Source organism: Miniopterus schreibersii (assembly GCF_964146895.1).
Source record: "Miniopterus schreibersii genome assembly, chromosome: 7".
Lineage (NCBI taxonomy): Eukaryota > Metazoa > Chordata > Mammalia > Chiroptera > Miniopteridae > Miniopterus > Miniopterus schreibersii.
Genome location: NC_138108.1, coordinates 22302260 through 22329570, shown reverse-complemented (window position 1 = coordinate 22329570; position 27311 = coordinate 22302260). Strand labels below are relative to the sequence as shown.

The 27311-nt window shown below is 38.7% G+C and overlaps 2 protein-coding genes across 6 annotated transcripts in view; one reads left to right on the top strand and one right to left on the bottom strand.

The window, feature by feature from the left end:
* The window catches only part of KIAA2012, a 99854-nt gene extending 94965 nt beyond the window's left edge, over window positions 1-4889 (top strand). For both annotated transcript variants that reach the window (XM_081142732.1, XM_081142731.1), the window contains exon 19: window positions 4312-4889. The gene's annotated coding sequence lies outside the window, so the exon portion shown is untranslated. The remainder of the gene's footprint in view (window positions 1-4311) is intronic.
* Window positions 983-26948, bottom strand: SUMO1 (small ubiquitin like modifier 1). Of its 4 annotated transcripts, none has more exons than XM_081142733.1 (6): window positions 23250-23296; window positions 19000-19117; window positions 13331-13405; window positions 11198-11275; window positions 7563-7634; window positions 983-2127 (listed from the first exon to the last, which is right to left on the bottom strand). In XM_081142733.1, exons 1-6 carry the CDS (start codon window positions 23279-23281, stop codon window positions 2059-2061), a joined length of 444 nt encoding a protein of 147 aa, XP_080998859.1. In that variant the 5' UTR covers window positions 23282-23296; the 3' UTR covers window positions 983-2058. The 4 variants fall into 4 exon arrangements, with proteins under 4 accessions (XP_080998859.1, XP_080998862.1, XP_080998861.1 ...); XM_081142734.1 differs by having other exon boundaries at window positions 1296-2127; window positions 7563-7597; XM_081142736.1 differs by lacking the exons at window positions 19000-19117; window positions 23250-23296 and adding an exon at window positions 26366-26948.
* Window positions 26949-27311: the final 363 nt, after the last annotated feature.

The following is a 27311-nucleotide window of genomic DNA, read 5'->3' as shown; positions in this document are numbered from 1 at the left end:
TACTCATTCATTCATTAATACTTTATCAGATGAGAAAGAAGCATCTCAAATAATTCAATCAAGAACAAAGACCACTCAAGGAAAACATCCCTGTGATGGAAATTACCATTACTGATTTTATTTTCTCCCTTCTTTTACAAATTTAGGATGCTGCAGTCAAGTACCATGTAGAGTAGCTACACTAAATGTTATTCAAGGTCCCTTCCAAATCTGATATTCTATTAAGTTTTTGCTGTGAAAGGCCTATTTTATTGACGCTACTACACCAGATAAGCACAATTTTAAGTTAACCATAGCATGCAGTGCATTTGGAAGAATCCAATTAGCTGCAAACAAAAAGATTATTTCCCCAGTAGCTAAGCTCTACCACCTAAATGCTGAGAGCCTTCAGAGAAGCAAACAAAAATAACATACCAAACTGCATATTTACGCATTCTGGATAGCTCAAACAGCCTATCAGGTTTGTTACTCAGGCCTGATACAAATGTGAAATTCAATGAGTATTTTCTACAAATAGGCCTAATTTCTAGTCACTGTTTAATATAATGTAATAAATGCCAGGTGACAGTCTAAAAGCTCTAATTCACTTAGACTATATAATACAAATAATTTTTCACGTAGGAGCAGTTATAGGTTTATAAAGCAAGCCAATATTTTTCAACAGGTGACCTGGTTAGGGGATTTATAACAGTTTATAAAATGCATTCAAGATAGGTTTCATTTGCTCTTCTCAAATGCTCAGATAGCATTCTATTTGGGATAACATGAAACTGGATTATGTGTATTCATAGATATACTAAATTCTGTGCTTCATTAAAAAGTTAAAAGGTTAAGTCCTCTAATAGAAACTAATTTGGTATTTTAATTTTATACAAGTTTAAATATATAAGATATAAAGAAAAGAAAAATATACCAAACCTTAAGTAAGCAGAGAACATTTTGTTAAATGAAACACTGAAATTATCAATATAAACCAATTAAGAATTTTTGGCATGCCCATTTATTCAATATGATTGGGTAACTGTCATATATATGCACCATACAGAAATATCAAGTTTTTTTAAAAAACAGAACACTGAGTATCTAAGAAGGTATTGTGGCCTTAATTAAATCCTTAATTCAGAAGGCACTTCAGTAACTTTCAGTGCTTCAAAGTCATGATCATCATCACTGTACAGTACTGAAGAAAAAATTTATTTGTACCATATACAATAATTTCCAGGATTATGCAAGAAAATCTTGTTTCAGCCATTTTTTTTTCTTTCTTTACAACTAAAAATAAAATGGAACATTAGTACGATTTTTACAAATATTTTGTTTATTTTAATGAAGCTGGTACAGACAATGTCCATTTAAAACCCATATCCCAGGCCAAAGAGTACAAATAAAATCAAAAAGAGCAGTGTTCTGTTGTACACACTTCTGCATGAGTAACTTTATTAACTGCTAATGAAAATTAGAACTTTTCTGGGATCTTCTGACAAGATTTTTCTTTACTCTTAAAATGCTTTCTCTTCATGAAGCCATCTTTGGAGTTAGTCTTTACTCTCACCTTATCTGTCATCTTGACTCCAACCTGATATTCCTCTTCTTTTGGTCCAGACCTTCAGAAAAGTAGCTTCAAGTTGAGGAAAGATCATTTTTCCACAGTTCAGTTCTCTGAAAAACTTCCACCTCCCACTGAAAGTCATAGTCCAGGAGTGAAGCAATCACATGCTAGAACTTCAGGGCCAATTAGAAGTCATTATGAACACTCGCATTGGTCGACCTTATTTATCACAAGCCTGAAAATGCACAGTCCTGAAACAGGTGGCCTCCCTGTGCACACACGTAATATTTCAAAAGGAGAGGGCAACATGAAGGGGGCTGAGGTTTGATCACCAAAAATCAGCACAATGAAAACAAACAATAATGAATAATGGGCACTAGAATTCAAATTACCAGATGTTTTAAAGAGATGGGGGGGTCAATTTTCAATTCCATTTTGAACACCACATTACAAAAGAACTATTTTTAAAAATAAAAAAGGATTGAGGGAAAAGAAAAGAAAAATAGTATCTAAACTGTTGAATGACCCCCTGTTTGTTCCTGATAAACTTCAATCACATCTTCTTCCTCCATTCCCAGCTGTAAGAGGAAAGAAAAGTATTTTAGTAGAATATAATAGCACTATTTTTTTTTATTGCCTGCAATTATGTGGCCACTGTTTTAAAGTACAAAAAGATACAAAGGTGATCCATAGTTACACTGTTCTAAGATTAAGAATCCCAATTCCTTTCATCTAAAGACACATAGAGATGTGTGTCATTAAAGTCATTTATTATTTTGCTGAGTCAATTTCACTTCCCAGCTTATTCACTATATAAAACTTAAGTGTTTATTGAAAAGGAGCTTAAAGGAGTTTAAAACCTAATGGAACATGTACTTAATAGTTTAAATAAGCCCGGCCAGAGTGGCTCCATTGGTTGAGCATCGTCCTGTGCACCAAAAGGTTGCTGGTTCTCTTCCCGGTCAGGGCACATATCCAGGCTGCGGGTTCAATCCCTGGTCGGGGCACATATAGAAGGCAGCCAATCATTGTTTCTCTCTCAATGCTTCTCTCTCTCTCTTCCCCCCACCCCCACCCCCTCCTCTCTCTAAGCATGTCCTCGGGTGAGAACTAAAAAATAATAATAGTTTAAATAATAGTTTGATAGCATGTTTTCTAGAAAGCATTTTATTTCTAGATGCAACTACTTGGTAAAGTATTTCCTTTTTCAAAAAACCTTATCACTTTGAAATGTATGTGGTTTTAGAAAAGTGTGCCTAAGGATTCGTTTCTAAGTGGTTTGCTTGTCATCTATAATTCCTTCTGGCATATAACTATTATTTTCTTTGATAGTGACCACTCTCGATGCAGAAAAATTATCTATATATCTACTCTTATTCAATTCCTCCAGTTTTAATAGCTAAATTATTTCTCAGCCCATCCCTACTCAATTCTTACAGGAAAGGGGGGGGGATTGTTTAAAATGCCTTTTACAGAACATAAGCAAAGTATATAGGCAATTATCTTTTTTCTAATGTGCTTTATATGCATTGGAATATTCTGGAATTTTTTTTTTCTTCCAGACATTACAGTAGTCCCCACTTATCTGTGGGGAGTATGCTCCAAAGACCCCCAGTGGAGGCCGGAAGCCACGGAGAGTACTGAACCCTATATATATTGTTTTTTCCTATACATATATATTGATTTTTCTTCTTTGGCATATCCAAATTGCCAGTATCACTACTATTGTGATTGGGGCCATTATTAAGTAAAATAAGGTTACTCAAACACAAGCACTGAGAGACCATGACAGTCAATCTGATAACCGAGACTAAGTGACTACGGGTAAGCAGAGTACACAACATGAATACACTGGACACAGGGAGCTTCACATCCGGGGCAGGACAGTTCAGGACAGTGTGAGATTTCATCATGCTACGCAGAATGGTGCACAATTTTTAAACCTATGAATTCTTTTATTTCTGGAATTTCCCATTTAACATTTTGGAACCATGGCTGAATGCAGGTAATTGAGACCACGGAAAGCAAAACTGCTGATAAGGAGGACTATTATATTAATAATGGTTGCCTCTGAGAAATGAGAATGTAGATACACTCAGAGTATATTTTCCATTTTATATGCTTTGGTAGTTTGGCTTTTATTACTTTTAACTATGAGAATTCTTTTTTTTTTTAATCCTCACCAGAGGGTATGTTTTTATTGATTTTAGAGAGGGAGGAAGGGGCAGGGAAAGAGAAAGAGGTCAGCAATGTGAGAGAGAAACATCAATTGGCTGCCTCCCAAACCTTTTGGTGTAGAGGTTGAGCTCCAACCAACTGAGCCACCAGCTAGGGCATGAGAATTCTTTATATAAAAAGAAAAGACTATGTAAAGGGGCACAGTGTCACACAGTAACCCAGGTGTTACCACCTGCTGATTCTTGCGTGCTGCCAGGTTGAGAAGCCATGTAAGAGGCAGACTGAAAGAAAAACACTAGCATTGTGCTCTGGCTTGTGTGGCTCCAGCGCTGTCCCCTGCAACCATGCACCCAAAGGTTGCCGGTTGGAAATCCAGTCAGGGCACATGCCCAGCCTGCGAACTGGAGGCAGCTGATGGATGTTTCTCTCATTGATGTTTCCCTCTCCCTCCCCCTTCCTCTCTAAAATCATTAAAATCATATTTGAAGGAAAATGTTAGCACTGTGTCCACTGAACTACAGTGGAGCACAAAAACAAATGAAAAATAAAATTTAAAAGTCTAAGATCGCTCTTTCCCTCTCCAGCTGCTGCAAGGAGACTAGGTGCTGCCATGTCTGCCCACCTGCGATGAATGGTCCTACGAACTGCTCCAGCTTCCTGATCAAGAGGAACAAGCACATGTACAGCACCGAACCCAATAATTTGAAGGCCCACAACTCCTTTCACCACAACAGGCTGATTCACCACAAGACTGGGGGCATGGAGCCGGCGGCCAACAGCAAAGGTGTGGTAGTCGTCATGAAGTGGAGATCCGGCCTGTGAAAGCCAGCCACCTACTACCTGTGGACCACCATCAACAAGAACACCCGGCCACCCACAGCAGAATCCGGCCTATGATCCGCGAGAACAAGTACCACCCCGATCTGCACATGGCACCATCCGCAGAACCAGCACCACCCTGCGCAGCCAGGAGTGCGTGACGGTGAAGAGGAAGCCGACACCCCCCATGAGCTCCTGAGCACCCACCCCTCCCTCAATAACCTCCTCTAATAAGAGGAGTTTTATATTTTATAGGTGATATTTCTGTGCAGGATTACAAAATATTAAAAAGCAAAATATGCTAAGAAAACTAAAAATAAAATACAGGTTTTTGTGGACTTAGAATTTTTAAGTGATTGTGTTATATTTACCTTGGCTGTAGTACATATGTGAATATTAAATTATTAAAAATGCTATTATAACTTAATTTTAATTACACATATAGCCAATTAAATACTGCAAAGAATAAAATTCCTACATTACAAGGGAACCTTGAAATCATGAAGGTAACACATGTTCTCAAACTATATACTTTAGTAGAGGTGAAAGTACAAGGCAAGGAAGTCTCGCCCTAAATATCTACTCTTTCCCACTGTCCCATTATTCTTCTGAAAAGATAATCTCTTAATGATAGTAAGAAAGGTGTCACTAAAATGTGGTTAGTATATATTCAGTATTCTGCATTAGGGGATTACTCCAAGAGAGGAAAAATATGAGTGTGGAACATCTTACTGTGACTTAAAAGGAAGGAAATACTCAAGAAAGTAGGTGGATACACCTCAGGGAGAAAGTTTGATGATATTCAAAAGTATGTACCCACAAGTTTCTCAATTACAAGAGGAAAACTAACAACTGCACAGTAAAGGAAAAAAAAAAGTTAAATTGAATGATAAAAATTAACATCACCCATAAAGGGCTTCATGTGCTCCAGATACTACATTCTGCAAAACACACATCACCATTTATGTAGTATTCCAGCCAAAAATACATAACCAGAAGCCAGGACTTTCTAGAAAATAACTGATTTGTATTCTTCAAAACTGTAAATGTCAAAGAATGGCTGAGGAAATGTTCCAAATTAAAGATGATTAAAGAGGCACTTGAATAAAGTATGTTGACACTGAACTAGATCCTGGACAGGGGAGAAAATTTATTATAAAAGACATAATTGGGACAAATGACAAATTTAGGTTGTAGCTTAAAGTATTCTAACAATATTAAGTGCCTTGAATTTGATTAACAGTACTGTGGTTACATAAAATACACTTGTTAAGAAATACACACTAAAGCCCTGCTGGCATGGCTCAGTGGTTGAGCATCGACCTATGATCCAGGAGATCGAGGTTCCATTCCCGGTCAGGGCACATGCCCAGGGCTGAGGGCTCGATCTCCAGCAGGGGATGTGCAGGAGGCAGCCGATCAATGACTCGCATCATTGATGTTTCTATCTCTCTCTTCCTCTCTCTGAAATCAATAAAAATATATTTAAATTTTAAAAATAGAAAATACACACTAAGATATTGAGCAGTAAATGACCATGGTACATGCAACCTACTCCCAAGTGGTTCATGGAATACATATAAGTACATATACATGGGGGCGCAGGGAAGTAATAATTAGCAAAGGTAGCAAAATGTTAAAACAGGTGAATCTAAGTGGGAGAAAGTACAGTCTTTTGTACCACTTGTGCAACTTCCCTGCAAGTTGAAAATTATTTCAAAATAAAAATTTTTTAAAAGATAGAGACATGTCAAAAAGAACACAGACGCCAACCTGAAGGGGCCCTCACTGGCCAATATCTCAAGAATGTTCACAGTTTCAAAGTATTTCCCCACAGCCCTGGCCGGTTTGGCTCAGTGGTTAGAGAGTCGGCCCACAGACTGAAGGGTCCTGGGTTGGATTCCAGTCAAGGGCACGTACCTCGGTGGCAGGCTCGATCCTGGCCCCAGTCTGGGGCACATGCGGGAGGCAACCAATCAATGTGTCTCTTTCACATCGATGTTTCTCTCTTTCTCTCCCTTCCACTCTCTTTGAAAAGCAATGGAAAAAATATCCTCAGGTGAGGATAAAAAAAAATTTTTTTTTAAGTATCTCCCCACAGATTAATTACAAAGAAAAATGATAATTTTACAATTGATAAATCTGGCAGTTACCACCTTAAGTGACCAAAGTTAGTATTTCCCACAAGACAAATGGTCAACATGTACTTCCTGGTGTGAGGCACTCGCAAGTACACAGCTTCACTGTGCCACTTGTACCAAAAATCCAAAACTGAATCTAATAATGAGGAAACGTCAGACAAACCCAAACTGAAGGAATATATAAACAAAGAAAACAGTCCATATAATAAAACAAAGACACAGAAGCAGCATTAAAAAACATAAATCAATATGACAGAACCAAATATATTAATATATACTAAGCTTCTGTATCAAGTTCTCAAAATGGGTCAAAATCAAACCATAAAGGTCACTATAACCATGAAAGTGTACCAGAGCCCTGGCCAGTGCAGCACAACTGGCTGGGTGTTGTCCCATGCAACGAAAAGTTGCTGGTTTAATTCCCACTAAGGGCACATGCCCAAGGTTGCAGGCTCAATCGCAGGGAGGGAGGGGCATGCAGGAGACAGCCAATCGGATGAGTTGCTCTCACAAAGATGTGGTTCTCTCTCTCTCTCCCTTCCTCTCTCTATAAAAATCAATAAAAAAAAATTTTTTAAAAAGAAAGTGTACCAGTAATCTGCCAAATTTGAGGAACATTTTCCATCTTCAAAAAGACATAGTATGTGCCTTATGACAATCTCAGTACCCCATTCTACTTTCAACTTCTCTTTTTACTGGCACTTTTGAAGGCAATATATGAGAAGTCAACTCAAAAGATTATTTTTCTCTCTGACAAGTGATATACCCCTTAAATGAGAGAATATTTAAGAAATAGGCAGTTTAATACCGGTGAACCAAATCATTCAATGCAGAATTTAAAATTTTTCTTTACTCAAAGAAGAAATTTTACTCACTTCTTTTGGAGTGTGATTATCAGCAATTCTCTGACCTTCAAAGAGAAACCTGAGTGAATTCATTGGAACTCCCTAAAAAAGGCAAAAAACATATATATATACACACAAATCTTAGAAAATAAGAACTTCGGTGCACAAAAAGAAAACATGGAAGCCTCAACGGAACACATATAACATAAAACTAAGACAGCCAATTCTATCATCACAAATACAATTTATTGAGTACCAACTATTTGCTAGGCCCTCTCTGTTCCAAGTATTTTACATATATACATGTTCATCACCTTATCTTCATTTTACAGCTAGGGAATCAAAGGTATAGAGAGGGCACACAGCTAGCCAAGAATTTAAAGCCGTATCTGTTCTAAGCCTGTGCTCTTAACAACTATTTCACAGTGTCCTCTGAAATCTGTAAGATAACATAAAAGATAAAATCAGAAATTGGATGAGCACTCTCACTAGCTTCCAAATGTATAAGCAAAACTGGTTTTAAAAAAATTAAATCACAGAAACTTGGTAAAGCACAGCAGCTAGCCAGATAAGCTATAATAAACCTATACTGGCATAGATAGCACTAAAGATATTAAAATTTATTTTTCTAATCACTCATTCAACAAAATAGCTACAAAGGAAGAGATGACTCATTTAAAGAGAAATAACTTCACTAGTAAGTATAAATCAAGAATAATTTATATAGTTCAAAAGTATTATGAAAGTTTTGCTCAATATACCTAATATATTAACATTTTCACTGCTTAAACACTATCCTAAAATCATTCCAAAAATTAGACCTTTCAATATGTAATACACATATGTACATAAGATCATGTACACTTACCCTTCATTTATTTTAAATTCTTTCCAAGGATATATTAAATAAAATAAATGTAACAAAGGCAGAATATGCTTTGATTTTCATTTAATTAAGGATCCCTTAAAAAGGAAACATATTATGTTGGGGTCAAAAAAGTTTCTATAAAAACCAATCAATAAACTCAAAATGGAAGAATTATTCAATAAATATATACTTTTTATACTTTTCAGTCTCTATTGGGTGTTGCACAGCTCCAACAAATTAATGATATTCCTTGCATATCATTAAATAAAAAATTTGTCAAGTCGCTGTGAACGAAATATAAAAACCTTTTCTAAAGACTGTAAAGTATACTATGAAACATAAAAAAGAAGGTTGGAAATGATTCTAAGTTGATGTTATATTTTAATTATGTCCCCAAACCTAGCACCTTCCATAAACTTTAGCTTTGTGAATTACTTCTTTACTTTGCACTGTTTTTCCTTAATAATCAACTCCCTGGCCTATAAGTGGGGTGAAAAGACTATAATTTTCTTCAGAATTGTTGTGAGGATTAAATACAATGTATCTTTGTACCTAGCACAGATAGTTAATATATGTTCCTTTTCCCTGGTAAACACTCAATATTAGCCCTCATCAGAATTACAAATGTGAACTAGCTGAGCCCCAATTAATAAGATTTTACTGAGTTTAACAATTAACATCAAAAACAGAACAGACAGAAATCTTTACTGTTTTACTTATCCTAAAACCTAAATAGCCTTTTTCTCCTAGCAAAAGTGATTTTTACATAAGTTACAAATTTAAACTGTAAAAAGAAACCTTCTAAAAAACCTACAATACCTGAGTTAATATCATGTAACACAATTCAATTATTAGAATATATCTTGGTGCCCAGCTGGCAGTTGAGCATCGACCTATGATCCAGGAGATCTCGGTTTGATTCCCAGTCACGGCACATGCCCGGGTTTCAGGCTCGATCCTGAGCAGGGGGCATGCAGAAGGCAGCCAACCAATTACTCTCTCTCATCACTGATGTTTCTAACTCTCTCCCTCTCCCTCCCTCTCTCTGAAATAAACGTATGTATATACATACACAATATCTTGGTGCCCTAGCTGGTTTGGCTCAGTGGATAGAATGTCAGCCTGCAGACTGAAGGGTCCTGGGTTCAATTCCAGCCAAGGGCACGTACCACAGTTGCAGGCTCAATCCCTGGCCTCAGTCCAGGCACGCATGGGAGGCAACCAATTGATGTGTCTCTCACATTGATGTTTCTCTCTCTCACTCTGAAAAAGCAATGGGAAAAATAGCCTCGGGTCGGATTAAAAATATACATATGTGTGTGTGTGTGTGTATCTTCGTTGTCTCCTCTATATAGATTTCTCCAAATTACGATTTTTTGATTTACGATGGTTCAACAGCAATATGTGTGCAGTAGAAACTACAGAGTTCAACCTTTAACAAGACTGGTTTGAGCTGCTTTGAGTCCACTTACATACAGATTTTTTCCAATAAACGTGTAAATGTGTGAACGTATTTTCCTTATGAATTTTCTTCGTATCTTCTTCTCTAGCTTACTTTATTGTAAGAATACAGTATGTAATACATAAACATAAAAAATAACCTGTATTGTTCATGGTTCAACTGTACTCAAATTTTGAATTTTGATCTTTTCCCAGACTAGTGATATACATTACAATACTCTCTCACAATGCTGGGCAGCAGCAAAAAGCTGCAGCTACCAGTCAGCAACGTGATCATGGGGGGTAAACAATCAATACTCTACAGTGTACTATGTTGCCAGTATTTCTGGATATTGTGTTCTAAGCATGTTTGAGGTAGGCTAGGATAAGCTACGAGTTCCAACAGATTAGGTGCATTAAATGCATTTTTACTTACAACATTTTCAACTTACGATAGGTTTATTGGGACACAACCCCACTGTAAATTGAGAAGCATCTGTACACTAATTCCAGTACATTTATTTAAAAAATGTGTTCTATTAATAATCATAATGGGTAACATAATTGAGCATTTTTAAGCATCATGTTATGAGCTTTGTGTAGGTCACCTTATTTCATCTTCATCGGGTAGACACTGTAACATTCCCATTTTTCTAAGGGGAAAACAAAGCACATAACTTATTCTTGGTCCTACAGTCAAACAGTGGTGAAGTCCAAATTTGAATCTAGAAAGGTTAAAGGAATTTGTTATTGAACTAATAATCTAGCTCGTGAAGGCCAGAATCTGTGAGAATTTGGTATTACTAAATTAATTAGACTTCTATATGATTTTTTTTTTAATCCTCACCTAAGGATATTTTTCCCGTTTCAGAGAAAGTAGAAGGGGGGGGGGGACGGACACGAGGGCGAGAGAGAAACATCAATGTGAGAGACACACATATCGACTGGTTGCCTCCCATACGAGCCCCGACCAGGACCAGGGATCCAGCCTGCAACAGAGGGCCACGCCCTTGGCCGGAATCGAACCCAGGACCCTTCAGTCCATAGGCCAACACTCTAACCACTGAGCCAAGCTGGCAGGGCTATATGATTTTTTAAAAAGAAAATCCCTTCATATTGAAAGCGTAGTATGCAATTAACAGTAATATGTAGTACTATGTATAAAGATAATAAATGTAGTACTTAAAGATAGTATTAGTACTTAAATTTAACATATGCCTAAACATTCATGTTTACAAATAAGGAAACTCCATAGTGATCACCAAAATTTATTTGCCTTCATTACATATACTGGTAACCCATAAAGATAAAATTACCGAGATATAGAGCATTGTATTTAATACAATAACATACAAACCTGTCTTTGACAGTATGATTCTTTGAGTTTCTTGAGATGTGTTGTCATTTTCACTTTGAAGTGAATCTCACTGCTATCCTAAGGAGATACAAGAAAAAAATTATCCCTCTTTGTGTAAATTATCTGCTTTGCTTGAAACAAATTATTTAATTACACAAATAAAAACAAACTTTTTCACCTGTATTTTCCCACCAAATACTGTTTTAGTACTCGTAACAAGTGTTACTAAAACACTCTAATTATTGCTTTATACCCATTTCAAAAGAAATTAAAACATAAAAACAGTCTTGGGTTCTAAAACTAGCAGTATAAGTAAAAGCATGTATGTCAAAAAATGCATTCCTTCATAATTGCATGTCCATTCTATATTTAAAATAAAGGTGAATTATCACAACCCCCTCCCCCTGCCAAAGCAACTCAAAACAAAAAGTACCTCCCCCACAACTGAAGTGTCATTGAAGGTAGTCAAACCACAATCGAGACATATACCATAAAATAACAGACTGAGAAATTTAATCCTGCCATAGAAAGTCACCTGGTTTCTCTCACATGATAAAATAAATAAGCACCTGAATCAGTCAAACAGATTTGTGGGACCACAGATTCTTTTTTTCCAGCTAGACTGTCAAACAATCATATCAGGCAAACATCAGAAATAAATACTGACACTTGCATACTGTAAAATTTCAATGCTAATCCTTATGATTGCATATCATGTTCACAAATTATATTAGTGGAAGTTGAATGCTTACAATATTTTCGTGTCTATAATTATAAAGAAAAACAAATTCTCTTCCTATGGATAATTTCACGAAGACAAAATTTCTATAGCATAACTTCATGCCATACACTAAAATCACATCCAGGTGAATTAAAGCTAACACTTTTTTTTATTTTTTTAATATTTTCTCTTCTTGAGAATTTTTTCCCTAATCTTCACATTGAGAAATCCCTATTCTAAAGCAAGATTTTAACCTAGAAGCCATTTATTTAAAAAGGAGATTGATAAATTTGACTTAAAGAAAAAGTAGATTTGTGATCTCTAGAAGCTGAGGGGAGAGGAGAAAGGGGAGTTACTGCTGAGTACAGCAGTAACAGGGATGATGATATGTTCTGGAATTAAACAATAGTAATGGGTGAACAAACTTATAAAAATACTAAAGTCACTAAATTATGCACTTTAAAATGGATTTTATGGTATGTGACTTGTTATCTTAATCAACATTTTTCAAAATAAGATAATCACAGTAAATGAGAAAAGCAATATGAACACATAATCAATAGAATATAAACATAGTGGACCAAAAATTACACCTCACTGATAATCAGAGAGATGTAAAATAATCAAAACATTCTTACCTATCATTCTACCACAAAACTGAAGGACAGTAATATCCCATGTTTGGGAGAATGTGGGGAAATGGAACTCTCACACTGATGGTAAGAGTCCACCAATTCTGTCTTTTACCCATTAAAAACAAACTATGAAGATGCTTTCTTAAAACAATTTTTACCAAACCTTAATTATCAGTTAACATTTCAAAAAAGGTCAATAAAACATAGGCCACAGTCTGGAGAAATGAGGTGCCAGGAAAGGGAAAAGGGTCACAAAAAGAGCTGAGAGGCCCTTTTGTTTAAGGTGGGCCCTAGCCTTATCACTCAATAGTATTCACTGTATTTGCCATTGAAGCATGCTAAGGAAGAAAAAGCTTTTATTTGGAGAAATCAAGGTGACCTAAATCTTCCTCTCCTTTCCCCCCCCAGGCACGTATGTCCTAAACTCCAAGGGACCCCACAGACTTGCAACCAGGGGCAGCTCGTCCGCAGCTAACCACCTGAACCTGTCTCCAAAGCCCCTTTTCTCTGACTTCCCAGTGAGCCAGAGCAGCCCAGCCCAGGCTCTCCTGCTGCTGCTCCTATGCACTTCCTTGTTCCTTAGGGCACACACTGCCCTAAGTGTGGTCTTGCTGCGGTCAATAAATTCTTGCTTTTCTACACTTTGTCTCTTGATTGAAATCTTTCCTTCAAGAAGACAAGTACCAAGATCATCATCTCGTCAGTAACAATTTTTCCTGTGTCAGAAATTATTCACATATTCAAGGAGAGTCAAAAAAGAAAAATAACGAAACTCACCTGTCCAATGACTTTGAGTTTAATGTATTCTCCTTCCTTCTTATCCCCCAAATCCTCAGTTGAAGGTTTTGCCTCCTGAAAGAAAAGTACTTTTAAAGATAAAAGTTCCTACATGCTATTTTCATTACTCACTTATGAATACCCATTACTTTAGCTCAGGGTACAAAACATGCACCTGAGAATATAAAGAGCATTTATTTTCTTGGCCAGTCAATTAAACAAAATATCCTAAGTCAATTACTGGCCCAAACACCAGTTCACTAGAAATCAAGAAAGAGGTCTCTTATCATATCCTACAATAGCTTGGAAATTTTCACTTGGCCACCAAGTTATCCATTTATTTAAATATATACTTTATTATTCGTAACAATTTCAAGGGTTAACCCACACTTGATAAGAATATAACCAATGGTATTATATTGTACAAGTAAAATCACAGGGCCATTACCTATGTATCTCATGCGAGTAACTTAAAACTAATAAGCTCTCTTTGACATTCAAAATTTAACCAAACCCATTAAACTAAAAGTAGCTGTTAACATGAAGATGCAGGCTGGAGTCTAAGGAAACGCTTAGGTAACAGAATTGACTTCCTTAGTGTGAATCCTTGCCTTCTTTTCATTCTGCAGAACTTGCAACATTTGCTGACTACTGCATAATATGGCAGCAGGCAAAATTAACCTTTAGTGAGACAGTATTTCACCTGAAAACTAGAAGACTCTTCAAATATAGCCTCACCACCACATTTCTATGAATTTGTATTCATAGTAAACAGCTGCTTCTTCCTTTTAGTATCTACAGAGGGCAAGGAGAGCTTATTCCATGCAGTGAAGGGCAACAAAGAGCACCAAAGCCCCAAGTTCTCTTTACTGGGAGAAGGAGTGTTAGTAAAGGAGCTTTGTTTGAGTTAGCACAAAGAATCCACCCCCAACCCTAGCAGCAGTACATCAGCACAATAGGGATCATTTTGCTCCAGTATTTACTAGATAGGGTAGCTATAGAGGCTGCTCAGGACAAGAGTTCTTTCCCCTCCATCGTCCACACTGCTTCAGAACTCTTTCTAAAGCTTCTCTTATCCTATAACTACCCCGATCAAAAGGTAAGAGCTTCCAGCCCAGCCAGGCATGGCTCAGCGGTTAGAATCCAGGAGATCGAGGTTCAATTCCCGGTCAGGGCACATGCCCATGTTGCGGGCTCGATACCATCATGGACGTGCAGGAGGCAGCCGATCAATGACTCTCTCTCATCATTGATGTTTCTATCTCTCTCCCTCTCCCTTCCTCTCTCTGAAATCAATAAAGATGTATCTTAAAAAAAAAAAAAAAAAAAGAGCTTCCAGCACTTTAGGGTGTAGAATCAAACCCCACAGCACCACACTGAGTTCCTCCATTACCGAGCCCAACTCTCACTTTTTTCTCTTACCACTTTCTTTACAAACCCAAGGATTCAGTTAAATTGGACTATTTACTATTCCCTGAATATGCCCATCAGCATTTTTCCACCTTCAGCTCTTTGTGGTCTCTGTTTCCTTTACCAGTAATATATATCTTCCCTTAGCCTCTCTTGAAATTTTAGGGAAATCCACTCCACTTATCATCTGAAGTCCAATATTTAAAAAACTCTTCTAGGAACCAAAGCATACCTCAGCGTTCCAAATGGGATTAATATTTTCATGTTCCTATTTGTAATATATTCATATATTTTATAGCATTTATTCTCAATTAAAAATACCCCCCCCTCAACTGGCTTCTAATTGTTGTCCTCTTTTTCACCAAACTTCTTACAAGAGTACTCAGCATTTGCTATTTCCACTTTCACTCTCAACCCACTGTCATCTGGCTTATCCCTCACCATTCCACTTGACACTGCTCTCACCAAGGTTACTATTTCAATTCCTTATTGCTAAATCCAACAGACAATTTCAAATCTCATCTTTAACTCTCTAACACAACAAACACTTCTTCCTTGATGACTTCGTTCCTTGAAAATCTCCACCTTTGGCCTCCAGGATTCCATTCTCTCCTCATCTTGGCCATTTCCTTAAATGCTGGTGCTCCTCTGGAATCCATGTCTCCAATTCCCTGCTTTTTCTTTGTCTCCCTGGGTGACCCATGATTCCAATAACCTCTAAGACACAGGTGTACCTTGCTCTATTGCACTTTACAGATGGTGTATTTTACAAATTGAAGGTAAGACCTTCCACCAGCAAAAAGATTACAAGTCATTTTACTTCAGTGGTCTGGAACAAAACTGGCAATATCTCCGAGGTTTGCCTGTACTAATAACTGTTAATTCTCTACAACCTGACAATTTTCTGAGTTTCACACTCATTTATACAAGTGCCTGAATATCTCCACTTTGGATGTCCCATGGGTACCTCAATGTAAATGTCCAAAACCAAATGCTTTCTAACTTCTGTTATGTTAGCTTTAACTCCTGCTCCCAAAAGCCAAAATCAAACAAAACGCCTACAATTCCTCCTGGATTCCCAATTACAATAAATGACTACCATGCATTCAACTGCCCACAACAGAAACTTGGAGGTCATCACTGGCTGCTCTTCCTCTCTTAAATGTCACAATCATTCATCATTCTGATAATTCTATGACTTAGTGGCTCTCAAGTCTATCCCATTCTCTCCAAGCCACTGCCTTAGTGCAGGCACTCATTTGTTGCCCATTAACATTAGTGCAATAAAATTACAGACATAACAGTCTTGCTCCCTTCAATTAATTCTCCAAACTACCACCAAAGCCATCATTCTAAAATGCAATCCAACCTGCCCAGAAACCTCAGAGTTGTTTCAAACTCCTTAGCTGACATACATTGGTCATGCATGTGCTGGTCCCTGCCTAGAACTCCAGCCTTATTCTCCTCTCTCTCTAGCTAATACTGTCCTTTGCTCTAGCCAAGCTGAACTATCTACAATTCCTTGAACGTCGCACACTCTACCTTATCTCCACTATCTCTGTACATACTAATCCCCTCTGCTTGGAATGCTCTTTCCTATGCTATTCCCCTTTCAAGACCACTCAGGCATCACTTCCCTGATCACTCTCCTAAATGTTCCCACACTACTTATTTTTATCCTTTATAACTACATATTTATATATCTGTATCTCCAAGCAGATTGAGCTCCTACTGGTATGCCTTACTCTTCTCTTTGTATTTCTGGTCAAGGGCAATGTCTGAAACTTTGAAGATATTCAATATGTTTGTTAAATACATTAATGTCTTCTGTGCCTGTTTTGTATGTCTTCCCTACAAGTTTACAGGGAGAAAACCCAACTTTTTTCATCTTTATAATCTCTATAGTGTCAGGCAAATACTAAGCAATTATTTAATGTTGTTGAATTAAGTTGGACAGCACTATTTTCTGTATCGTACCACAAAATCTTACTAATGCTTCATACTTTTGTACACAATAGTCAGTCCAAGCAAAAGTCCTTTCAGTTTTTTATCTTCACAGCTGGGTAAGAGATAATTCACTTCAATTTCATAAGAACATGTAAACACTAGGATTTGAATTTTCCAAAAATATGCTGCCAATTCCCCTAGATCACCATTTTGGTGATCTCTTCCCAACCGTGAAGCACTATAACAATGCCATCTGTATCACTTGTTTAAGAGCCCCATGCTTGCCTAATGCAGTCATCCAACTTTTCGTGTGCTTTTTTCCTTTGACAAACTAGTCTGGAAAATGAGATGATCTTGGACAAAAAAGGTCAAAGTCTGTCTCCAGTGATCTCAGTGTCTTTTGTATGCTGCCTTTACTTCTCTCACCTGTAAAAAAAGGAACCAATACAGAATGGTATGGCACACTAGTTACAAAACAGTGAAAGCATTCAGCACTGGGTCTGGGACACTAGGTCATCAGAGAAAAGAGAATCCCGGAGAGGGCTGGTTGGTTTGGCTATAAAGGATACACAGCCCCAGAGCAGAAGAAACTGGTAATGGAAAGATTAAGTAAATATATATGCAAGATCAAAGAGAGGAAATGGAAACTTCCACATTTTCAGGTATGTGTCATCCACAGACTGAATCACGGTAATTGGAATAATAAAGGAATTTATCAGGCACCAGGCACTACCAACGCTTCTTTCCAAGACATAGCTGGAACAGCATGGAAATAGAAGATAGCTAAGGATCTAAGAAGAGAACTAGACTGGAAAGGGTGGCGAAGACAAAACAAAATTCATGAGAAGGATTTTATTGTGCAATTTCAAAGTCAAAAGAACAAGAGCTCTGCTTAAAAACACTCTGGCAATCAGTATGTTGACAATTCAATCAAATGGAGAGGGCATCACACTTAACTGCCCCCAATCTGTCACTGACCCTTCCAGCTATACATGGATCATTCGTTTAGAGAGAGAGGGCAACACACTTAACTGCCCCCAATCTGCCACTGACCCTTCCAGCTGTACATGGATCGTTCGTTCTTCTGAAAGAGGGGTGGTTTCGGAGGAAACCCAAAAACAAAGAATACGTTTACTCTTATTTGATGGCATTAACAGATCTGTTCATTTTTTTTAAGTCTATTTTTTTTTTAATGTTTTTATTGACTCTAGAGAGGAAGGGAGAGGAACAGAGAAAGCAGCATCAATCTGTTGCCTCCCGTATGAACCCCCGACTGGGGATCTAACCCACAACCTGGGTATGTGCTCTGACCAGGAATCAAACTGGTAACTTTTCCATGCATGGGACAATACTCAACCAACTGAGCCACGCCAGACTGAGCAGATCTGTTTATTTTTCAAGGTGTGATAACAGTATCCTGGTTATGTTAAAAGAAAAAGTCCTCTTTTAGAGATGCATATTAAAATATTTATAGATAAAATGATGTGATGTCTGGGACTGGCCTCAAAAATAATATAAGGGAATGAAATGGGGCAGTATAAACAAAGTAAGATAGGCCAAGAGATGGGTATATGGGTACAATTATACATATGTTAAAATTTTCCATAATAAAACATTTCATAAAAAATACAAAGTTTCCAAAAATTCTGCTAACCATAGGTTTTATTATAATACATCAGTTTATTTCATTTAAATTTCCTAATGAAGAAAGCTCAACAAGGATTAAACTGGATAATTCTAATATTTACATCCATTATTAAAAGATACAAAACCCAAAATTGTAATTTCTCTCATACTTCAGCGGATATACCACAATTCTAAAAACACAAAAATACATATATACTTTCATTTTTATGCTGCATAAATTCATTTACACTTGATGAGACAGTACTAGAGATCTGGAATGGAACTAACCAGATCGAGCTCCATAACCTCAAGGTTTAGTCAAGCTGTCAAGATACTGGGTCTTCTGAAAATTTACATGCAGTCTTAGAATTGTGGTTAAACCCTAGATATGTACAGACAACTTTTCAGGAACTAAAAATTACAACTGAAAATCATACTGATTTTGTAAAACCTCCTCTTTGAGCCTAGGCTATGGACCTATGCAAAACCTGGAACAAACTAGTTTCAGTGTATCCAAGAGTACTAGCAAACAAGAGGTATGGCGGACTTTGATAATTACTATCCAATATCCATTTTCTCCTTCCTTACAAAGGGAAGCCTAAATCTGACCAGCTAAAAAAACGTAATTCTCAGCTTCTTATGGCCATGTGACCCAGTGCTGGCCAATGAAATATAAGATGATATACTTTTTGGCATACTTTTTCCTTTGCTCCTTCCCTTTCTCCATCCCTTTCTCTTGCCTGGAAAAAGGCACAAAGTAACCTTTTTTGACTGCAAGGAGACAAGCATGAGAGTGAAGAACATCTGTTAAGGATAAAGAAGAAAGGAGTATGAAGGCATTGTGGAACTGCCTCACCAGCCCTGAACTACTTATGTCTAGACTTCGCCTTTCATAAGAAAAATAAGCTGCATATTTGTTTAACTTAATACATGAGACTTTCTGTTATTCGGTCCAAAAGCAATATGAACTGACATAGAAGGTGCTGTAAATAGGTATCATTTATCTTTATGTTAAAAATAGGTCCTAGAGCCCTGGCTGATGTGGCTCAGTTGGTAGGAGCGTCGTCCTGTATACTGAAAGGTCTTGAGTTCGATTGCCGGTCAGGGCACATACCTGGGTAGCAGGTTCAACCCTCAGCCCCAATTGGGGCACGCGTGGGAGGCTACCCATCAATGCTTCTCTCTCACATTGATGTTTCTTTCTTTCCTTCTCTCTCTCTCCCTCTCTACCCCTTCTCCTCCCCCTAAAAAAAAAAAAAAAAAGTAAATATATAGGTCCTAGTAAACTACCTCAAATGTACATCAAAAGCAGAATAAGCAAATCATGTTACAGTCACACAACGGAATGCAACACAGCAATGAGGTTTAACAACATACAAATCTCTAAACAATCCTGGGCCAAAGAAGCCAGACACAGAAGTACTATATAATTCCACTTACATAATGATATCGTGTATAAAACAGGCAAAACTAATCTGTGTATCAGTAGGTAGTTAGGACAGTGGTTCTTAATCTGGGTGCTGGCTGCATAAATATGATCAGTTTGTGAAAATTCAGCAAACTGTACGTTTATGTGCACTTTTTCACATATATATTAAATCTTCAATAAAACCTTTAAACCTTTTTAAAGCCTTTAAAAATAACTGGCCCTAGAATTAAGAACAACAAGTCTTACAAACAGAACTCCACCCTTCCTTCCTTCAGACTTTCCTTCAGATTATCAATAGCTCAGTAAAGGCAACTGAATGCAAAAAGAATGGTCAAAATAAAAACGTATAACAAATACAACATATCTAAATAAATCTAAGGTCATGTTGCAGAATTATCCAAAAGGTAAACTGTAAAACTAAGGTGCTCAATAATAGGATCCATGTGAACTTACCCACGTGACTTTTTTTAAATTGATTTTAGAGAAAGGTAGGAGAGAAAGGGGGGAGAGGGACAGAGAGAGAGAGAGAAACATCCATCTGTTGCTCCACTTATTTATGCATTCACTGGTTGATTCTTGTATGTACCCTGACCGGGGATCAAATGCTAAACTTGGCGGTTCAGGACTACACTCTAACCAACTAAGTTACCTGGCAAGGGCCCACATGACTTTAAAAAAAAAAAAAAAATTTTATTGATTTTAGAGAGAGAAGAAGGGAGAGGGAGAGAGATAAAAAGCATCAATGAGAGACAAACATCGATCTACTGCCTCCTGCATGGCCCCCACCGGGGATGAAGCCAGCAACCCAGGCATGTGCCCTGACAGGGAATCGAACTGTCGACCTCTTGGTGCCTGGGACAACACTCAACCACACAGGCTGGGCCCATAGGTCTTTTTTAAGAAGTAGAATATCAGAGTATTATCCACACACACAAAAAATCATAATTTCAGTAAATTCCAAAATGAGATACTAAGCCAGTCTTAAGAGAAAATTATCCATAACAAGCCCAATGTTCTGGAAGAAGCAAATGATTCAGTCTTGGGGATGAAGTTACCAGGTTAACTATTGCTAATAGAATTAAAGATCAAGAAGGTATGCAAAAACATCAGAAAATGAAAAGGACTCCGTTACAACCCTTAATGACAAAACATCATGGGAACTGAAAGTGGAAGAAGATACTTGCTTTATTTCTTGAGGCAACCTTCCAATTTTAGGGTCTAGAATGTTGCCTTGAACATACTGGCATTCAATAGAAACTTGTTAAATGAATGAATCCAACACTTCAAGAACTTATTACTAAGTATCCAGTCACTGTACTAGACACTTCAGAAATAAAGAATGAATAAAGGCTGATGTCTGACACTCAAAAGTGAAGAGTCTGCCCTAGCCAGCTCGGCTCAGTGCTTAGAGCATATCGGCCTGCAGACTGAAGGATCCCGTGTTCAATTCTGGCCAAGGGCACATCTCAGTTGCAGGCTTGATCCCTGGCCCTGGTTGGGGCTCATGCAGGAGGCAACCAATTGATGTCTCTCCCTCCCCCCACCTTCCACTCTCTCTGGAAAGCAATGGAAAAAATACCCTTGGGTGAGGATTAAAAAAAAAAATAGTGGCCCAGCCAGGCATGGCTCAGCAGTTGAGCATTGACCTAGGATCCAGGTGATTGGGGTTCCATTCCCAGTCAGGGCACATGCCCAGGTTGCGGGCTCAATCAGTGACTCTCTCATCATTGATGTTTCTATCTGTTTCTCCCTCTCCCTTCCTCTCTCTGAAATCAATAAAGATATATTTTTTAAAAAAAAAAATGTGGATGGCAATTTTTTTTAAAAATAAAAATAAATAGTGAACAGTCTAATTGAGAAAGGTACTTAAATAAATAATTGTTAACACTATATATAAAAGCTATAATAAAAACATTCTAACTGCTATAGGTGTCAAGACATACTATATAGCCGCTTTACAGTTTCGAAATCAGAAATATTCAACTTACCCTCATGAGCACTCTAAACATATTGTTTTCAAAATACTATGAAATATTGTTTAGGTCACATTTTCTTTGAAATGTTTTATTATAACCTATATATTTGCAACATCTACTAGCAGCATTTCATGTATCTATCAGAGAGAAGATATACTATATCATTTCTCTCAAAAGCATGAAATGCTTAATTATCATTACACACTCAAGCCATAGCTCCAGTTCAACACAGTTATTCTATGACATAAATAATAGTAAACATAATTATGAATTTTAATATACACCCAGTTCATCATATTTCCTGCTATCTCAAACTTACAGTAAGATCAATAAACATCAACAGGGAAATATAAAGAACACTGCAGGGAATAATGCTATACTGACAGAATACAATTAATGTGGTGTATTACAGTAACTGCAAATTCTTTGTTACTCTCCCATTGAGAAAGAGAATCTCAAATGTCTTTCCCTTGGTGACTACAGTTAATAATACTGATTTGTATGTGTATTTATAAGTTGCTAAGAAAGTAGATTTTTTTTTTAATATATCTTTATTGATTTCAGAGAGAGGAAGGGAAGGGGGGGGGAGAGAGAGAGAGAGAGAGAGACAATGGAGAGAGAGAGTCATCATTAATTGGCTGCCTCCTGCACACCCCCGACTGGGGATCAAGCCCAAAACTGAGCATGTGCCCTGACCGCGGAATCAAGCTGCTATCTCCTAGATCCTAGATCAATGTTCAATTGCTGAGCCACGCCCAGCAGGGCAAGAAAGTAGATCTTAAAAGGTATCACAAGAAAAAAAATTGTAACTGTATGGTGATGGATATTAATTAACTAGACTTATTGTGGTGATCATTTCACAATATACACACATATCGAATCATTATACTGAACAACTGAAACTAATACGTCAATTATATCCCAATAAAAAATAATTCGGTCAGTAAATAAATAAATATATAAATGCTTCCCCTTGAATTTGGGATGGCCTTAGTGATTTGCCTGACCAACAGAAGGCAGAAGTGACTTCCAAGGATAGATCCTAAGAGACTTGAGGTTTCCACCCAGGGTTCTATGGGAATACTCTCTCTCTCTGTGCGGGACCGGAGATGGTATAAGTCTGAATATTCTGGGGTCTCCATGCTGAAAAGAACACACGATGAGACCAGACCTTGAGACTCCATGAAGAGCCCAGTCATGCCAACACCCAGCCATTTGAGTACTGTAATCCCAGCAAAGGCCCCACACCAAAGAGCAATGATGAGTCCAACTCAGAGTCCTGCCCAAATGGCAGATTTATGAGCAAAACAGAAGACTGTTGTTCGAAGCCACTAAGTTTTGAGATAGTTTGCTAGGTACCAACAGGTAACCAGAATTACATAATGCTTTCAAATCCTTGACTAACAATAAAAGAAAATCACCCAATCAATCTCTCTGTCTGAGATGGGGATGGGGAAAGTGAACCCTGTTATAACAGATTCAGTTAGTATTTTAAGCAAATCAGTCATCTCATTATTACAAATTAACAGACCTGAACTGAAGAGCTGAAGCGCTCGCTGCCATTGATGATTTTGGTATAGAAAAGAAACACTATAAACTTGAATACTGGGAAAGAAAAGGGGAAAATATTTGTACAAATTACCCTTACTTGTTTGATAATAAGCTCTGGTTCTATATACGTGCTTATTAGTATTGCTGCAAGGTGAGATTATGCTAAAGGAATGCACCCAATCAGATCTGTCATTTGTTACAGGCTAGTACTTAACTTTTTGAGGGATTATGTACTCCTGATGAAAGCTATGTGCCCTTTCTCCCTAAAAAATACACATGCACACATACAAAACAGTTCATACAATTTCACTGGATTTTCAGCCTTTAGGGTCCATGAACCTTGGGCTTGAGAACCTGTTTTAGATTACTCATTAATGGTCCAAAAATCCACTGGATAACGCTGGAATTGTTAGAATTATAACAAAGTATATCACTCAATTCCAAAAATAATCATATTTTCATTAATTAATGGAGAACCAGAAATTTAAGTCCTGTGTGAATTTAATGTCTACCTAATTTAACCTGAAATTATTACTCAATTTCAATATCTTAGCACCAGACAGTAACCTCGGAGAGGTACCTCAGAAAATACATCATTCTAATAAAACTTCCTTTAAAGAAAGATTGTCTTTTGGGGACAATGGTTCAGTTTCATGCTGCTGACATTGCACAGTAGTAACTTGGGATTCTTACTCCCTTTCATAAGTCTCTTAAGGGTAAGAGTTCAGCTTCCTACCTTCTTAAATCCTTGGCAACCAACATGAAACTGTACTGGGTCCCAATTATTAACAATGATACTGGTCTATCAGGCTAGAACAACAGTTCTCAAACGTTTTGGTCTCAGGACTTTTACGCTCTTAAAAATTATTTAGAACCCCGTAAAATTTCTGTTTGAGATTTACAGTATTAGACATTGAACCTGAGAAATGTTTTAAATATTAACTTACTTAAAAATAACAATAAGCCCATCATATATTAGCAAATACTTTTTATTAAAAATAGTGTTCAAGGCCCTGACCAGGTAGCTCAGTTGGTTAGAGCGTCATCTGGATACAGCAAGGTTGCATGTTCAACGCCTGGTCAGGGCACATACAAGAAACTACCAATGAATGCTTAAAAAAGTGGAACGACAAATCAATGTTACTTTCTTTCTCTTTCCCTCTCTCCCCCTCACCTCCCACTTCCTCCAAAATCAGTTTAAAAAATAGTTTTCAAAACAAAACTACTGAGAAGAGTGGCACTGTTGAGCATTTTTCAAGTCTCTTTAATGTCTGGCTAAATAGAAAGGAGCTGGATTTTCAGATCTGCTTCTATACTTCAATCTGTTGTGGTATCACAGTCATGTCAGTCTTCAGGAAACACTGAACACTCATGAAAGAATCAGAGTGAAAAAGACAAATAATGTCCTAGAATTATCATGAAAATCGTTTTGGCCTTGAGGACCCCTGCAAAAGAATCTAAAGACCCTCTGGCCTAAAGCCACCTGTTAAAGCCCGAGGTCCTTTTTGTTCCATCAAGTCTTTCTTAAATGACCAGAATTAAAACTGGAGCAATAAATTCTATACTTTACTTTATAATTATTTCTGTACATTGTTCTTTCACCCAACTAGTAAATTTCACCATGCTTCCTAGCCACTTCTGAGCATCAAAATAAAAGGCTGATGAAACTAAACATTTACACCTGTTCTCTCCTCCCTGGCAACCAAGTAAACAGCTATCTAGGGAGATACTTACAATGCCATTCCCATACCAACTTGGGAATTAATCTAGACTCTTAGTAATAAGATCCACCCAAAACTAATCTATATTATAGTTAAGCTTTAAAGATGTAAACCTACATTTCCCACAACAGTACAAATCCACAAAAGCCTCACTTGCTATGGCCAAGAGGCACAAAACTGAACAGAGTTAAAAGCCCAGGGAATGTGTTAAATCTAAAAGTTCAAGTACACTATGGAGTTGAACAAAAAACAGTTTTCAGATAACGATCACTAAACAAGGTAAAGGTCCAAAAATACTTTAAAAAGTCAAAGTAGACTTAGCAAACAAAACGGAAAGCCAGACACAAAAAAAAAACCTTATTAATTAAAAAACTAGCTATAAGCGTGGTTAACTAGAAAAGTATAAAGAAAAACTTACCACGGACAATCGGACTCTCCTGATTTAAGTACTTTAATACAATTAAAACATTGACATGATACAATGATATTAACACTGAGATGGAGCATCTGCCATAATAGGCAGCTTTCTGCCAATGTTCTGTAGCTGCTCTACACACAAGAAGCTTTCCTATCTTTTCCTCAAAAGTATTAGTCATCTTCAGGTTAATGCCCAGAGGGAAGGTTTTCTGTGGCTCAAGCCGTTTTGTTCTACTTTTGTTTCTCGATTATTCTGAGTGCTCTGTTACAACAGGAAAGTTGCTGAACCAATCGCGAGTGAGAAGTGGAAAAGCACAAGAAAAGAGGCGACGGCTCTACATCCCCACACGATAAAGACTCAGAAAAGTACGGCTGCGGCCAGTTGCTAACACCAATCCGAACCGAAAGCGGAGCTTTCGAGGATCCCAGCAACACCCGACGACGTCTCCCTCCCCCGCCCCCACACCCCCACTCCCGGACTATGCAAAGATCGAGAACCAAAAAGTGGAGTCCACCCGCTTTTCAGGGCCACGGAGCCTCCCGGGCAGAGGTTCTCTCCCGTTACATAACTGGGGCCTTAGGGCCCTGCTTCTGCAATCAGTCCTCCAAAAGGGGAGGCAGACGGGTTCCCCAAAGACTCACCCTCCCAGGAAGGTGGAAGCTGGGCTCTGCAAGGGGGACGACTCGAGGGAGGCCGCGACCAGAGGCGCTGGGACACGGAGGGTGATGTGCGAGCTGGAGAGGGGCAGGACGTTTCCCCGAGGCCCGCGGGAGGCCCCGCCGCCTCCGGCCCTGGTCCACTCCCCTCCCCGGCCCGCCGAGTCCCCACCGGCCGCCCCCTCCCCCAGCCTGCGCTCCCCTCCCCCGCGCTTCCAGCCCCCCCAGCCCCAGCCCAGCAGCAGGCGAACCTGGGGAGCGAGGCCCCGGCCCCGCCATCGGACCGCTCCCGGCCCAGTACCTGGTCAGACATGGTGACGGTGGCTTCACCCGGGGTCTCCGCGCAGCAGCGGCCTCGGGTAGGCAGAAGCTGGCTCCGGGGTTTACAAACCCGTCTCTCTTCCCCACAGCACAACACCGCGTCTGGAGGGACTTCCGCTATGTCTCGCGTCACTTCCGCTACGCGCTGGGAGCGGGGCTGGGGGAGAGGCGCGGCGCGGCGCGGCCGGGAGGCCGGCGGGGGCCCCCGGTGCGCGATCCGGAGCTGCCTGACGGTGGTTGTGCGAGTGAATTAACAACAGTCTTGTCTGCTCAACGGAAGGCCAGGCCCTGCACCTCGATCCCGAGCCCAGCCGTCGGGGGAAAAGTCCCCGGTCCCCAGCCTGGGCGCCCGGGACCGTACTGACAGCCCAGACTCCTCCCTCTCCGACACCTTGCGCCGTGCTGAAGGCTGACCCGCGATATTTCTGTGTCTCCTGGCCTGGCTCATCAACCTCCCGAAATAAATTGGACCGAATACCAGCTCTCCTCACCCTAGAGCTAACGTTTTCGCTTCACCAGCCCCCTTACCCCACCTCGCCAAACACAAGACCCAGGCTTGGGGTGGGGGCGGGGAGCAGAACAAAACAACGATCCCATTGGCGCAGCCTGGCTGGTGACGAAAAAGACGCTGCTGAAAAGTTCTAAGCTGGTAGGGAGGAGGGGCTCGTTCCAACCCTGGAATTCCGGGCTTTGAGGTAAAGAACAATCCTTCAATGATTTCTTATGTAAAATACAATGGCTCTACTTGCATAAGCATACAGGATAAAGACATAAAGGAAATAGAATAGAGAGTTGGGAATAAATTAATAAGCCCTCACACGTCAATTAATTTTCAACAAGAATGCCGAGATAATTCAATGGTAAAAGAAATCTTTCAACCTATGCTGCTGGACAACTGGATGTCCACATGCAAAACAATGAATTTG